Genomic DNA, 16,273 nt, shown 5'->3' on the forward strand with positions numbered 1-16,273 from the left:
GATCAGCGAGCCGCAACTCTCGCAGAACAGCGAGCCGAAGCTCTCGTGGAACAACAAACTCCTGCGGAAACCGGCAACTCAATTTAATGAGAGCCAGTTACAAAAGTATTTCCCGTTGATCCCATTAGTCGGAAGAAGAGAAAATTATTCAGAAACTCACAAACTACTCTTGGGCAAATCCCTTGTAGTAGCACGCCCGTCTCTTCGTTATCCAAACCAAACACTATGTGACCGCCATTACCAAGTGAATGAGAATTATTTGCCTTATACGGTAAACGACATATTGCTGAAAACAGGATAGTCCATTAGGCGTCGCTTGAAGAATGGGTGCGGTTGTACGTTCTGACTTATGTATGCGTCACACTTTGTATCTTAAATAACTAGTGACCTTATAGACTCGGTTCATTTTAAAGATTTAAATAGCTAAGTTACAAAATGATCAAACCTTGAAAGCGTTCATATTAGCCTAGATAAGTGTTTAAAGAAAAAAAAATATCCTGCGCCTCTAATTCTGTGGATTCGATGGGATTGTAAATGGCTCACCATAGAACATCTTTCATCATAAACATCCAACCGAGGGATTCGAATTATTCTAACATACATATGGCATTTACTGAAGTTCCACTCAAGATTGGCGCCCAACGTGTCAAACGAGAAAAAAAAAGAAAGAATCGTTATAGGGCTTGAATAATTATACCAAAGGTAAAAAAAATGTGTGCCTCCGTCGTTTTTATTCGAATTGGAATTTTCGAATAAAAATTGAATTACAAACAGAATTATACAATTAAAATGTTTCGAATTACATCGAATTCTGACACTTTATTAAAAATGCGCTCCAACATTAAAAAAGTGGCATAACATCTTTTTATGGCAATTACATCTTTATAGAGATATAATTTTGGTAAATTTTCAAATTTGAGTTCTATGATTTTTTATCTTACTACTCTATATTTTTTTTAAAGAATTGAATTTTTCAATACGACAAATATTTGCCTACGTCAAAAATTATCTCCATTATTCATATGGTTCCATTCATCTGTGATATATGCATTTTTTACATCTTGTTCATACAATTCTTTAAATTCATACAAAACGAAATTAATAAAAACAAATAACTAGTTATTACTAAATTACAAACAATAATCAATGACAATAATAATAAAAAAATAACCAGAACAACTACAAAATTTTTTCTAAACAAAATTGAAAAATCCAAACAAAACATTGCAGGAAATGCTTAAAAAACGTTCTTTTTTCTTTTTTTTTTAATTTTTAACGGTTTTGTTACAGGCCTCCCGAAAACGAAGCTAATCCTTATGCGGGCTATCAACTTGCTTACGAAGTTAAAAAGCTCATGTATGCGTCCATTACTAATTACTACTACTACTACTAATTTTCCTCAATAACTACTACTACTACTACTACTTATTCTAATCATACATTACTATCGTATCGTACTACTACTACTACTATTTTTGTTGATTTTTGTGACTCGTTCTAAAATTAAACAACAAAATACTAACAACAATTTTTAAACAAACAACATAAAAAACAGAGTTGCCATATAAATATTTTGTTTTTAATTATTTTTTCTTCTAAATTGTAATCTAAAGTTAAACGTAAACATAACGTAATACTCGTAACGTACAGAACGTGTCGTAACTTAACACAACAGCGTTTGTTCGCCTCCAATACATTTCTGTTTTAATTTTTTTTTTATAATTTTTACATTATTTTGTGAATGTTTTCTTAATTTTTTTCTCTGATATAATTTTGCGCCTTGTCTTGTCTTAAATTCCAAAAGAAAAGCCAAAAAATACAACTCTGTTTATATGTCTGTTTTTTAAATGCCATTATTTATATCTGTGTGTGTCTCTGTGTCAATGTCTGTGCATTTGTATATTAATTTTCATTACAACATTGTGTATAATTGTAATGTTTCGAAATAAATCAAACACGCACACTGTGTTCCCTACATACCAATAGTCGTTAACACACAAAAACAACCAACCAACAACAACAACAACAATTTTGTACTCTACTTCTAGTTTGGTGTCATTTTGGTTTTTGCACTACTTTTTATTCCTATTCGTTACTTTTCCTACTATCTTCTCTCTATCTCTCTCTCTAACTATCTATCCGTCTGTCTTCTGTGTCATAAATTGTTTTGAATTAGTTTAACTTCTCTATCAACATATCTATCTATAAGCTGTCATTTTTTAAGAAGCTATACGAAATTATAAATGTCATCATAAATTTCATTGCTCATTTTGTGTGTTTGTTTTTTTAAATAAATCATTCTTTATCAATGATCGAAAGTATTATTTGTTGTTCAAGTGATCAATCGCCATATCTCCATATTTCATAAAAATAATTCATGTTTTCATATTTCGTATTCATAATTTGGAGGATAAGAAGAATATTACATTCGAACATTTATATTTTAATATTTTATTGAAAATATCAAACATTTAAGGTGATAACAATTTTTGATAAAAAAAAAATATTAAAAAAACTTGTTTCAGAAATTTTCAATCATTTTCTACTGTTTTATACCAATTTGAATACGATAGCAATTTGAATACCATAATTTTTTAAAATTTTTACATTTTTATAAAATTTAAATCGAGTTCGGACATGGGCAATATCGGTCCACTCTATCTGATTCCTCCCCCAAATTTGAATGCGATACCAATTTGAATACCATAATTTTTCAAAATTTTTAAATTTTTATCAAACTTAGATCGAGTTCGGAGATGGGCAATATCGGTCCACTCTATCTGGTTCCTCCCCCACAATATGTTGAAATTTTAATATAAAACATCTTGCTTTTTTGGAAAGCGAAAGATCATCCGATTTTGTTCTAACTTTTCAAATTCTAATATATTTTCAACAGTTCTAGATCAGGTGTGAAAATGAACAATATCGGACCACTCCCCCCACAAAGGGTCAACATTTCGAATAACTATAACTCCTAAGAGTCCGATTGTCTCCCAATTACACAGATTCTAAAATTTATACCAGCACAAGGTCTGGTGCTAAGATGAACTATATCGGTCCACTCCTTCTGTTACATCCCCCTACAGCGGGTCAAAATTTGGAATAGTCAGGAAGCTCATAAAACGCGAAATAAGCAACTTCTTTCTTTTAATCTCAGCATATTCAAATATTTTTATCATTCCAAGACGGACACGGACCACTTCTTGCAGCACCTCCCCCATAACGGGTCAAAATTTGGAATAACCATTAAGCTCATAAAACGCGAATTGAGCATCGGATTACTTTCAAACTCGGCACTTCGTAATATTTCTAATAACACAAGATTTCGACCAATATCCCATTTTCACAAAATGGTACCTTCTGGTACCTCCCCCACAATGGGGTCAAAATTTAGCATAACAAAACGCTCATAAAATGCGAATTAAGGAATAGTACATGATCTGGTGTGAAGATGTTTGATATCGGTTCACTCCATCTAGTACCTCTCCCACAAAGGGTAACCACTCATAAAGTGACTTCTTTCACTTCGATATAGTCCAAATTTGATACGTTTTAATATTTATATCAGACTTAGGTCATATACAAAATGGACCTTCAGAGCCTCTCCTATGAAGTGTCAGCAGTTTCAATAAAATAATCATCCTCTTCAATTTTTGTGAACAAAAATCGTTTAAATTTGGCCCGATAACATAATGGCGACTCTTTGCTCATTTCCGAAGGAAAAAGGCCGTAATATGGCTAGGGCTAAAAATCCGTACCAAAGAGTTACCCGGTTTGGATTCATAAGTTTTTCAATGAATGTGTGCGAATTCCCTACCATTCATGAAATAAGCACTAGTTGAAAAAATAACATTAAAATGCGGACCCTATATAATATTTACCCCAAAGAGTACACTCTCAGCATATTCTTTGGTCTTTAAAAGTTTAAAATACCAAAAAAGAAAAAATCTAAAATCACCAACAATTTTTAGTCGTATTATTTGGGTACCTTAGATTTATTAAGTTTACCACCGGATTTAATCGATGGCATTAAAAGTTCGGCCCCCGATTTTACCCCTACAATGAACTGTTACTCTATTACGATCTGTTTGCCTCCTACTCTTTCTTTTCAAACGAAAATACTCTCGATAGCTCTCCCATAAAATAATAGATTGGAGATCAAACTTCACTAAAAAACGTACTCTTCGTCCGTATTTTTCCCTCACGAATACAATCTGGTGTTTTGGATTAAAGTTTTTTTTATTTAAAAATGCTTATTTTTGCGGGAAAATACCAAGATAGATATACTTTTGTCTAAGCCTCATATTGCGAAATGTTAATATCCCATCTGTTCCATTGCCTGTTGTATGACATTTTGTGTTAAAAACAATATTGTTTTCGTTCCGAACGTTTTTGGGTATTATGGACCCAAGCTCTATTTTCTGCTTTGTTTGGATAGAACACAAACAAACCACAAGGTGGTCAGGGTATTATGTCTTTGTGCATTTCTTTGTAACAGGCAAAAGGAAACGAGATAGACCCATAGTTCCTTTTGATGATCTGCATAGAATCACATTCTGGGTCGATTTATGCATGTCCGTCCGTCTGTACGTCTGTCCATGTATTTTTGTAAACAAAGTACAGTTCGCATTTATTACCCTATCCAGATGAAATTTTGCACAAATCATTTGTTTGGCCCAAGGACGAACCCTATTGATAATCGGTCAAAATTCAGATATAGCTCCCATATAAATCTTCGTCCGATTTGCCTTTAATAAAAATTTTATCGAGATCGGTTCAGATTTGGATATAACTCCCATATATAACTTCTTCCAATTTACCTTTGATTGTGCACCAAACGTCTAATACTTGGCCAAATTACGAACGAATTGAGTCTAGACGCTAGTATGTCAAATTTGATGAAGATCGGTTCAGATATTGCTATAGCTCCCATATATATTGTTCATCCGATTTGTCATATTTGTTACCCACAGCCGTAATATGCACTCCGTAACAACGATATTCAGCGAAATATATCAAATACAGCTGAGAAATATCTTTGCCAAATTTTATAGAGATCGGTTCCGATTTGGATATAGCTCCCATATATATTTTTATCCGATTTCAAATTAATTGTGCACCAAATGGGCAATGCAAGTCCGAATTTAAAATATACTAATGCTTCGGCATATTTAGTCCTTTGAACTTTAAATTATAACTATAATCATAGCGTGTATGATTGAAGTCCCCCATAAAAACTTAAAATTGTTATGAGGAGCTCTACTAAATTACCAAACTTGTGTAGGATATCATAAAGTCGGCCCCGCCCAATTTTAAGACTTTCTTTACTGGTTTCATTAAATATTCATTAAGCTAAAGTGAAATTATTTTAATCGATATTATACGTCACACTATTGAATAATTTTCTCTTTTATTGAATTTTTTTTCATTTTCTCTTCTCCACTTCCAAAAACGTATTTGGAACGGTTTCTTCTTCCCTTTTCTCTTCATAACCTAGTATTTTGGGAGAGCGCTGGTATAAAGAGAAAATTACGACATAATTTCATAGAAGAGCAAAATAATAAAAAAGAGACATGCTTAAGAGAATTTTGAAATAATTTTCCCTGCGTTGAATTTTAACTTAAATAAATCAAAATAAATATAATCAAAATAAGCCAAAAAATTATTTTATAAAAACAATTTGTAGAAAAGTATTCGTATATGTGTGTTTGTGTCATGAGTAAAACATGATAGAGAATAAGAGACAGCAACGCTAGAATGCGTACTTTTAGATCTATGCATAATTTATAGTCCTTGACCTTCTAAACAAAACCAAGGGAAATATTCAAAATGCATAGATTAATTGCATTTAGTTTTCCTCAGATTCCACGTAATCTGAATTTTCGTTAACAATTCAATTTATTAAATTAAAAACTGAACTTGTTTTCCGAAATATTCGAAAACTAAATTGGGTAAGATATTTAATTTCCCTAGGCAATTTTCAATAAATTTCAGGTGCCAAAAACACAAGTATTTAAGATGTCATGTTTACCCTCTGAAATGTATTTCAAATAATAGGAAAATTTGTAAAATTGCTTAACCATTTTAGAAATTATATTAAAATAATTTGGCTTTTTTCAAGAGATATACATTGGTATAATCAATATTTCAGTAAAGGTATCAACAAATCATTGAATTTCATTCTCAGCATAAAAGATTTTCAATCATTTGACATAAAATACATACTCGCATACATAGCCTTAGTTTTGAACATTTTTTCACATCAACTCGACTCTTTGGCTAAAAAATTATTACTTGTCTGAAAACAAAGCATTTTTTTGGGCGACGGACCAATAACTTAAATGTAGTCTAATATTTTAACCATTTTTTTGAAAACTTTTATTAATACTAACACAAACGTTAGCGCATTTCTCATTCATCATCGTTGTTTCTCGTTCATGTTTTGTTTTGGCTACCAAAAGTTCAATGAAACGAACGAAAGAAAGAACATAACCATGCCATTCTTTTTTGCATTTTGATGTTTTAGCATTCATTTTTGGATTAACAATATTTAGCTAAATTAACTAACGAATTACAACATCTGTTCTATTCATCATTTGTACAATTTCGCTGTGTCTGTCTCTGTATAACTTTGGTTTTTTTTTTGAAGAGAAAAAGCAGAATGCTAGCGCTTTAATATTTTAAACAATTTTGAAATAATTTGTTTTTCTCCTTTTTCTCATTTATTTTGAATGGCATCGATGCAGGCCAACAAGCCGTAGCACCGGCACCGGCTCACAAAATCCTAATGGCAGCGTCTCATTGCCGGCTGGCATTGCCGATGATCAATCGAAAGACTTTGATTTCGAGAAAACCGAAATGAAATATGATTCTACGGGTATGTTCCATTGGAGTCCCGCCAAGAGTCTAGAAGACTGTATACTGGTAATGTATTACAATGTAATGGGTTGCGGAGTGTTATGTAATAATGATTCTTGTTGTCCCAAATAAATTTTATGCAGGATCGTAATCAAGCGGCCATGACTGTCCTCAATGGTCACGTGGTTGTCTGCCTTTTCGCCGATCCAGACTCACCTCTAATTGGTTTACGTAATTTAGTCATGCCTCTGCGTGCTTCAAATTTTCACTATCACGAATTGAAGCATGTGGTCATTGTGGGATCAGTTGATTACATAAGGCGGGAATGGAAGATGTTACAAAATCTGCCGAAAATCTCGGTGCTAAATGGTTCTCCGTTAAGTAGAGCCGATTTAAGGGCCGTCAATGTTAATTTGTGCGACATGTGTTGCATATTATCGGCTAAAGTTCCTAGCAATGATGATCCTACATTGGCCGACAAAGAGGCTATTTTGGCATCATTGAATATTAAAGCCATGACTTTCGACGATACCATTGGAGTGTTGAGTCAACGGGGTCCAGAATTCGACAATCTATCGGCGGCGGCGGGCAGTCCCATTGTACTGCAGCGTCGCGGTTCCGTCTATGGCGCCAATGTGCCGATGATAACAGGTAAACTGCATTGCACTAACTTGGCTATGTTTGCCAGCCAGCGACCAAAGCTTACAACAACAAAAATAAAAAAATACCGAATTGACTGTTGGTGTTATTTTCCCTCTGAATTGAAGGTTTTTTTTCAATATTTTTTTAAGAATTTAATTTTTAAAATATTTTTTATTTTTAAGAATTTTGGAAATGGAATTATTGTCATTTTCAAATTTATTTGTAAAGATTTGAATTTCGGAATTTACTTTCTTAAGAATTTTGAAAATCTAAATTTTGCTACTTTCAAAATGTATTTGTAAAAAATTGAATTTCGCAATGTATACCCCTCTGAGGTGGACTCTTTTTTTTATATTTTTTTAAAGAATTTATTTTTTTATATTTTTTTAGTTTTTATATATATTTTTTAGTTTTTTTTACTTAGTTTTAAGAATTTTGAAAAAATTCAAAATGGACATTTTGCTATTTTCAAATTTATTTGTAAAGATTTGAATTTCCAAGACGGACTCTTTTTTCAATATTTTTAAAGATTTTTTTTAGTTTTCAAATATTTATTATTATTTTAAAATTTTGGAATTTCAAAATGGAAATTTAGCTATTTTCAAATTTATTTTCGCAATTTTTATCCCTTTGACATGGAGTCTTTTTTTCAATATTTTTAAAGACTTTATTTAGTTTTTTTTTTTTTTTTTTGGTTTTTTAAATATTTAATACTTTTAAGAATTTTGGAAATTGAAAATGGACGTTTAAGCCATTTTCAAATTAATTTGTAATGATTTGAATTAAAAATATATATCCCCCTGAGATGTACTGTTTTTTCAAAATTTTTTAAAATTTTTTTTTTTGTGTTGTTAAATCTATTATTTTGTAGAATTTTGGAAACTGAAAATGGAATTTTTGCTATTTTCAAATGTATTTGTAAAGATTTGAATTTCGAAATATATATACCCCTGAGATGGACTCTTTTTTCCAATATTTTTAATTCTTTTTTAGTTTTCAAATATTAAAAATTATTAAAGATTTGAATTTCGCAAAAAATATCCCTCCAAAATGGACGTTATTTTTTCAATATTTTTAAAGAATTGTTTTGTTTTTAGTTTTTAAACATTTTTTTAATTTTAAAAATATTGAAAATTCAAAATGGAAATTTTGTTATTCTTAAATTTGTTTGTAAAGATTTCAATTTCGCAAAAAATATTCCTCCGAGATTGACGTTTGTTTTTAATTTTTTTTTTAAGAATTTAATTTTTTCAAATTTTCAAATATTTATTATTTTCAAGAATTTTGGAAATTAAAAATGGAAATTTTGTTATTTTTAAATTTATTTGTAAAGATTTGAATTTCGCAAAATATATCCCTCCGGGATGGACTTTTTTTTTTGAATATTTTTTAAAGAATTTGATTTTTAAATATTTTTTTAATTTTAAGAATATTGAAAATTAAAAATAAAGATTTAGCTATTTCAAAATTTATTTGTAAATATTATTTGTAAAATAAACATTTAGCTGTTTTCAAAATTTATTTGTTATTTCGTAATATATGCCCATCGGAGATAGTCTCTTTTTTCAATATTTTTTAAAGAATTATTTTTTTTTCAATTTTTAAACATTATATTTATTTTTTTAGAATTTTGGAAATTGAATATGAAAATTTTGCTTTTTATTTCCATTTGATAATTCAATAGAAATTTTTGTTAGAAAATTTTTAAAATTTCAAAAAAAGGGAAATTTTTATTTAAAAGTTTTTCAAAATTTCAAAAAAAAATTGATTTTTTATTGAAATAAATTTTTTCACTTTTTTGTTCTCCATTAAAAAAAAAGTAAAAAGTATCTAATTTTGTAATTTAAAGTTTATTTTCGAATTTATTCCGTTTGATATTTTTTTCTTCTATAAAATCGAAGAGAGAAAACAACAGCCAACCCAGTCAATAGGGAGTCATGGGTAATACAAACAATTGGTTCTTAGAAGATGGGCAACCTTGTAGCGTTGCTTGTTTTCCCAAAGAAACCTTCCATAGAGAAAGCATATTCAATCATCACAGCCAGAGATGATTAAGTATGCTTCCCCAAACTGTTGGCAACTTTAATTTGCTATGACTCCCATGTACCCCGAGATCATATGGAAGTTATAACAAATCCAAGTTAAGCCAACATCGAACTCGTATTACCTGTGGCTCCACCGCTAACCTAACTAACTTTCCCCCCACTCGGCTTGAATGTGCTTTGCCCTGTTTTCGCTCAAGGGCAAAGGACATTTAGCTTTGCGTGCAAAAAATGAAATTTTCAAAATGTAAGTTTTATATCCTCATCATCGAAAATGTTTTGGTTGTTGCTTAAAGAACTTGTCAACGATAGTAATGTGCAGTTTCTCGATCAAGACGACGACGATGACCCAGATACCGAACTATATTTAACACAGCCATTTGCATGCGGCACAGCGTTTGCCGTCAGTGTCTTAGATTCGTTGATGTCAACGGTAATTTCACCTCCAATTGAATTAAATTGTGATTTTATAACTGAAACTTGATTTATGTAATTTTTGTTGTTTTCTTTTTTTTTTTTTTTTTTTTGTTGTTGTTTCTGTTTGTAGACCTATTTCAATCAAAATGCCTTGACATTAATCCGATCATTAATTACGGGAGGTGCCACACCGGAACTAGAATTGATATTAGCCGAAGGTGCCGGTCTGCGTGGAGGCTATAGTACGCCGGAAAGTTTAAGTAATCGAGATAGGTAAGTAATTTTGTATTTTTAAGAACATTTTTTCACCAGGATTTTGGTATAAAAAGCAGGCCTTGTGTTGGAAGAAAAACTTGAACAGATGAGCGACAGAAAGTTGGGTTTTCATAAAGAATAAATTTCTACTGGTCTGTACAACTTCCATATTTATAAAAAGTCCTGTGGAAGATTTTATACTCCTGGGAGACATGGGGAAGGTTTTCTATGATTTGAAGAGGTATTGAAGATATTCTGTCCTTTGAAGATACAGTCGCCAATGGATAGAAGACCATCCACAAGGCTTCCATAGTTGGAAGTCTTATTAGAGGTCTTTTATAGATAGGAAATTTTCCTCAAGTAGAAGATTTTTCTTAAATATTTTTCTTTGGAAGAAGACCTCATACAGGTGTTCTCTTTATGTAGAAGGCCTTCAAAGACCCTACCTTCTACAGCACGTCTATATGTACAACCCTTACTACAGATCATGAACATTCGACATTCTACATTTTTTTTTTTTTTTTTTTTTTTTTTTGCGGAAAACTTATCTCAGCCTTTAATTTTTTGGAACCACTTAAGGATATTATTACCTTCTATATTCATTTAATTGTTCACATTTTCAGAATGTAGAAATATTGACCGTCGGTTTCCTGTTTCAGAAGGGCATTCCTTAACGCACTTATTCGACATTCCATTTATGTTTGTTAATTCGAACCACAGGTCACTATTTAATTTTTCTAATTTTCTAACTTTTTATCGAGAAATACTGTACACTAAATATTGTCTTTAAATATGTAAGAGAGGGCATCACGGAGAAAAGCATTATTAACTAAATTCATGTTCTCTCTCTTAAAAAGCACGCTAACGTTGCTGTCTCTTATTCTCTTGTCATGGGTAAAACATCAACAAACAGACATATACGACTTTTTTATACGTTTGTTTTTATAAAATATTTTTTACCATTTTTTTATATTTTTAAAAAAAAAAATATTAAATTAATAAAATTCAACGCAGGGAAAGCAATGTCAAAATTCATTTCACTTTTACTATCTTATCCCATGACGTTCTCCATGCTCTCTTAATTCTTGGAGAATATATTTGAAAGGTTAAATATCAAGTTTATACCCTTCCCTTTGCTCTTTTACTTAACACACCGTATATTGTTAGTTATTATGATGTGATCGTTGGGCGCCATTTACTTTAGGGAAACTTTCTTTATCAAAATTGTTATTTGCTCAGGTTTTCACGTTGGGCGCCATTTACATTGAATATACCTTCTATACCGAAATACCGAAATTTTTCTCTGTACCTCCTTCTATAAATTAAAATTAAATACAATTTCATTCATTCCCAAACATTGGTCTCCTATAGAAATATATAAAAGCTCTTCTTTTTACTATTTCACATTTTCAATATATTACAGTATGTATCCACGTTGGGCGCCATTTACGTTTTGATATTTTCTATATCAAAATATTTATTTATTAAGGTTTTCACGTTATGCGCCACGTTGTTCTTTATAAAAATTGTTATTTATTATGGCGTTGGGCGTCATTTACATTAAATAACCCTCCTTTACCAAAATACTTATATTTCTTCTTTTTATACATTTTTTATATTAACATAAGATCTTCCACGATCTTACTACCACAGGTTTTCATTTTTGGAAATACAAAAAAAAAATTTTTGTCTATTTTCATTCTAAATTTTATCAAATGTTGACATTTGCAGAAAATCCTAATTTTTGACAAAAGTTTATTACCTTGCCTGCTCAATTCCATTTCCTAGTTCAAAAATGTATTTTTCAAATCTTTTTTACATTTTGTTGGGTATAATTTTATTTAAAGTTAAAAAGGTATGTCTACACTCTTCTCTTTACTCCTTCACTAAATATTCAGTGAATTTTTATTTATTACAGTATCCACGTTGGGCGCCATTTACATTGGGACACTTTCTTTATCAAAATTGTTATTTATTAGGGTCTTCACGTTGGGCCCCACTTTCATTGAAGAAGCCTTCTTTATAAATTGTTATTCATTTGGTTGCCCGCGTTGGGCGCCATTTACATTAAATAACTCTCCTTTACCAAAATTTGTACCTCCTTTTAGAAGTTAAAATTAAATATATTTCCATTCACTTCCTTGGGCGCCAATTGAGTTGGATAAAAGTCAAGTTTGTTATACATTTTATATTAACATAAGATCTTCCACGGTCTTTTTATAAATAAAAAAACTATCCACAGATCTTCATTTTGGGAAATATTATAGGAAATTATATTTTATTTTCATTCAAAGTTTTATAAAATGTTGAGATTTTCAGAATATCCCAATTTTACCAAAAGTTTATTACCTTGACTGTTCAATTCCATTTCCTATTTCATTTTATTGGCTAGAATTTCATTGAGAGTTAAAAAGGTATGTCTTTACTCCTTCACTAAATATTCAGTGAATTGACATTCATTATAGCATCCACGTTGGGCGCCATTAACGTTAAAGAAACCTTTTTTCCAAGATAATTATGTTTTTTCCCTATACCTTCAAATTTAAATTAAAATTACATATATTTCCATTTACTTCTTTCCGTTGGGCGCCAATTGATTTGAAAAAAATTAAATTAAAACTTACCATACGTCTTAATTTATGAAAATATTAAAGGAAATTGCCTTTTTAATTGTTGACATTTTCAATATTTCAATACTGAGGTTTAATAAAGTGGCTGTTCATACTTTCAGGATTCTTGGAGAATTTAATTAAGCCTCTTCTCTCTACTAAACATACAGTGAATTATTATTTATTATATTTTCCACCTCGGGCGCCACTTACATGAAGGAAACCTTCTTTATAAAAAAATACAAATTTTGTTATCCATATCATCTAATTGAATTTAATATGAAATATTTGTCTATTTACTGCCTTACGTTGGCCGCCAGCTGATTTGAAGGAAAGCCTGGATTGTATTTTGATACTGAAAATTACTTTTCTATGGACGCCACTTACATTGAAGAAATGTACTATGTCTTCACCATTCTCTATTCTAAAATTCAGATTTGTTATTAATCATGGGGTCCACGTTGGGCGCCAATTACATTGTGGTAACAAAATTTTTATTATATGATGTCCAGTTGGGCGCCACTTCCATTGAAGCAACCTTCTTTATCGAAATTGTTATTTAGCATGGTGTCCACGTTGGGCGCCAATCACATTGAGAAAATTGTTGTATTAACATTTTTATTTCCTCTAGTGTCCAGTTGGGCGCCACTCTCATTGAACAAACGATCTTTATCAACTTTGTTATTAATTATGGTGTCAACGTTGGGCGCCAGTTGCATTGAGAAATGTTAATATAAATAAATAAAATGAAATCTATATCAAATTACAAGTTTCTTCTTCTAATTGAAATCAATATGAAATATATTTTAATTCACTGTCTTACGTTGGGCGCCAATTGATTTAAAGTAAAATCAAGTTTGTAATTAATTATTATATTGGTTTCTACCTTGGGCGCCATTTACATTTACATTTACCTTCAAATTCAACTTGAAATGAAATATATTTATATTTTTTCTATTACGTTGGAAATTGGCAAGTAATTGGAAACCGCGTTTAGAGTACAATCTTTGTTTTTTTTCAATTAATTTGATGTAGAAGATTTTTAAAACATTTTGGGCGCCATAGGGGTGAAAGGCCTTACGAGATCTTCTAGTACTACAAGAACTTCCCCTTTTTATGGATAGAAGAGCTTATATGTGCCAGAGGTCATCTATGAAGAAAAGACTTTCCACAGATATTTCTTCTATAGAAGACCTTCTTCAATAAAAGACGACCCTCCTCAGGTCTACTAAATATAACAGACCTGTAGTGGGATTATCTAACTCATTGTTGAGTTACAAACAAAAGTCGGTAAAATTACAATTCTTGTAATTCCTATAATCAAATTTAGCGACCCAAACAAGGTAGTCGCTAAGTCCAACCGACATTAAGAGTGTTGCCAACTTTTATTTGGAATTTTTATTCATTAATTCGACATTTGTCGGTAACTTAAAAAATAGATAGAGAATCCCATTACTGAGATGTTCCACAGGGTTTAATTCGCATTTTTTTTTTTTTTTTTTGAATAGAAGGCTCTTCATGATTAGAAGAAAAATTTACACATGTCTATAGATGGATTATTTTGAATTCTTTTCAGATTTTTAACAAAATATCTAATTTTTATTTACAGATGCCGAGTGGGTCAAATATCATTGTACGATGGTCCATTAGCTCAGTTTGGCGAATGTGGCAAATATGGTGACCTATTTGTGGCAGCATTAAAATCCTATGGCATGCTATGCATAGGTCTGTACAGATTTCGGGATACCAGCTCCAGCTGTGATGCGAGTAGCAAACGTTATGTCATAACAAACCCACCCGATGACTTTTCACTACTGCCAACAGATCAGGTAGGTTATGGCACTTACTCAGACAAACAATATATATCTGATTACCTTTGTTATGTTCCTTTGCAGGTATTCGTTTTAATGCAGTTCGATCCGGGCCTGGAATACAAGCCACCAGCGGTACGAGCGCCTACCGGCGGCCGCAATGCCAATACCCAAGGCTCCGGGGTCGGTGGGGGCGGTTCCAATAAGGATGATAACTCTTGATTGTTACTGTGTAGCGCCTTAACTGATGGTCCTTACTCGTACATTTGAACGATGGAGATTTCCCGCATGCACAAATTGACACAATTTTGGCGCCAAGCTTTCTACACCATACTACAGAAAATTAGGCTAATACTGCGTTACATAAAGCAGAACTAAATTTTATAGCAAAGTAACTAGAAACCACAACAAAAAAAAATAGAAAAATTAACAACAACAACTGTGGATAGAAATGAAATGAAACTAAGCCAAAGCCTGGGTCAAAAATGTGTCTGTTTGTGCATTTTTATATACATTTAAACATGTTCGGTCCCAAACCACTAACACTTTTCACCGGGGATCCCAACAATAATGGCAGAAATGTCTGTAAGCCTGAGGTTTACATGACATTTCTGACCTGGCAAAATATCAGTCCAACATGTTTAAATGAATATAAATCCAAAAGAAAAACAAATCTCTTTCAAAAAACACCAACAACCAACGTTCAATTGTTAAAATTATTGCTTCCCACACCATTCCGTTAGCCCTATTTAGAACCTTGACTAACTAACATGACATTTTTTCTGTATACAACAACACACATATACATGCAAACATTGTACTTACAGTACCAGTAACATTTTCACAATTCTCGAAATCCAAAATCCCCTAACCCTACCCTACCTTCTTCCTGACCTAGACCCATAGACATTTTAATTTAATTTCCTAGAAAAAAAAAAAACGTTTTAATGTAGTTAAGTTTTGTTGAATTCAAAATACTCTGATTTTTATTGAAAACCTTTTTTTGATTTTTGTTGAAGGCTAAAAGCCCTATTTAGTCATATATTTAGTTATTAAGGATCCTGGATCCATTTAGTGTCAAGAATTTTTTGTTTTTCCCTTTTCAAATATTTTAATTTTTTAAATTTAAGAATCAAACTGTATAGCTATATAAAGACATTATGTTTGGTATGCTTGTTTCGATTTTATTTATTTTTTGGAATTGTTGAAATATTGTTTCTATTTTAGTTTATAAATAAAATTATTATTTAATTTCATTTTGGTTTTATTTTTCATTTATTTTTGTCAGTCTCATGATATTTCAACACATGGCGTTTAGGGTGTCGCAGAATTTCAGTGTTTTATTTTTCATAGCCATCACAAGAAAATGTTTGTTGTGACTCACATTGGGCGCCAATATATTTCGAATAATTAATAACCAGTTTCTTTTTGTCAATCACATGATATTTCATCATATAACGTTTAGGGTGGTGCAGAATTTCAGTGTTGTAACTTATCATGACCAATTTAAGAGATTTTTGTAAGACTCACATTGGGCGCCAAAATATTTCGAATAATGAATAATATGTTAAAATTACTTAAATACAAGGTACCGACCACTTAAGCACAACAATTTGCATTTATTGCCATATCTAAGCTA

The 16,273-nt window shown here is 31.2% G+C and overlaps 1 protein-coding gene across 34 annotated transcripts in view; it reads left to right on the forward strand.

The window, feature by feature from the left end:
• LOC101896394 (calcium-activated potassium channel slowpoke) overlaps positions 1-15,885 on the forward strand; it is a 200,434-nt gene extending 184,549 nt beyond the window's left edge. For 20 of the 34 annotated variants that reach the window (XM_020036250.2, XM_059125405.1, XM_059125406.1 and 17 more), the window contains 7 exons: positions 1,291-1,356; positions 6,747-6,924; positions 7,002-7,509; positions 9,839-9,975; positions 10,090-10,232; positions 14,433-14,652; positions 14,719-15,885. In XM_020036250.2, coding sequence (XP_019891809.1) covers positions 1,291-1,356; positions 6,747-6,924; positions 7,002-7,509; positions 9,839-9,975; positions 10,090-10,232; positions 14,433-14,652; positions 14,719-14,856 — 1,390 coding nt within the window. In that variant the 3' untranslated portion in view covers positions 14,857-15,885. The remainder of the gene's footprint in view (positions 1-1,290; positions 1,357-6,746; positions 6,925-7,001; positions 7,510-9,838; positions 9,976-10,089; positions 10,233-14,432; positions 14,653-14,718) is intronic. The other 14 variants (XM_011293618.3, XM_011293614.3, XM_011293617.3 and 11 more) reach the window with 1 other exon arrangement.
• Positions 15,886-16,273: the final 388 nt, after the last annotated feature.

This window comes from Musca domestica, unplaced genomic scaffold, assembly GCF_030504385.1.
Source record: "Musca domestica strain aabys unplaced genomic scaffold, Musca_domestica.polishedcontigs.V.1.1 33, whole genome shotgun sequence".
Taxonomy (NCBI): Eukaryota; Metazoa; Arthropoda; class Insecta; order Diptera; family Muscidae; genus Musca; species Musca domestica.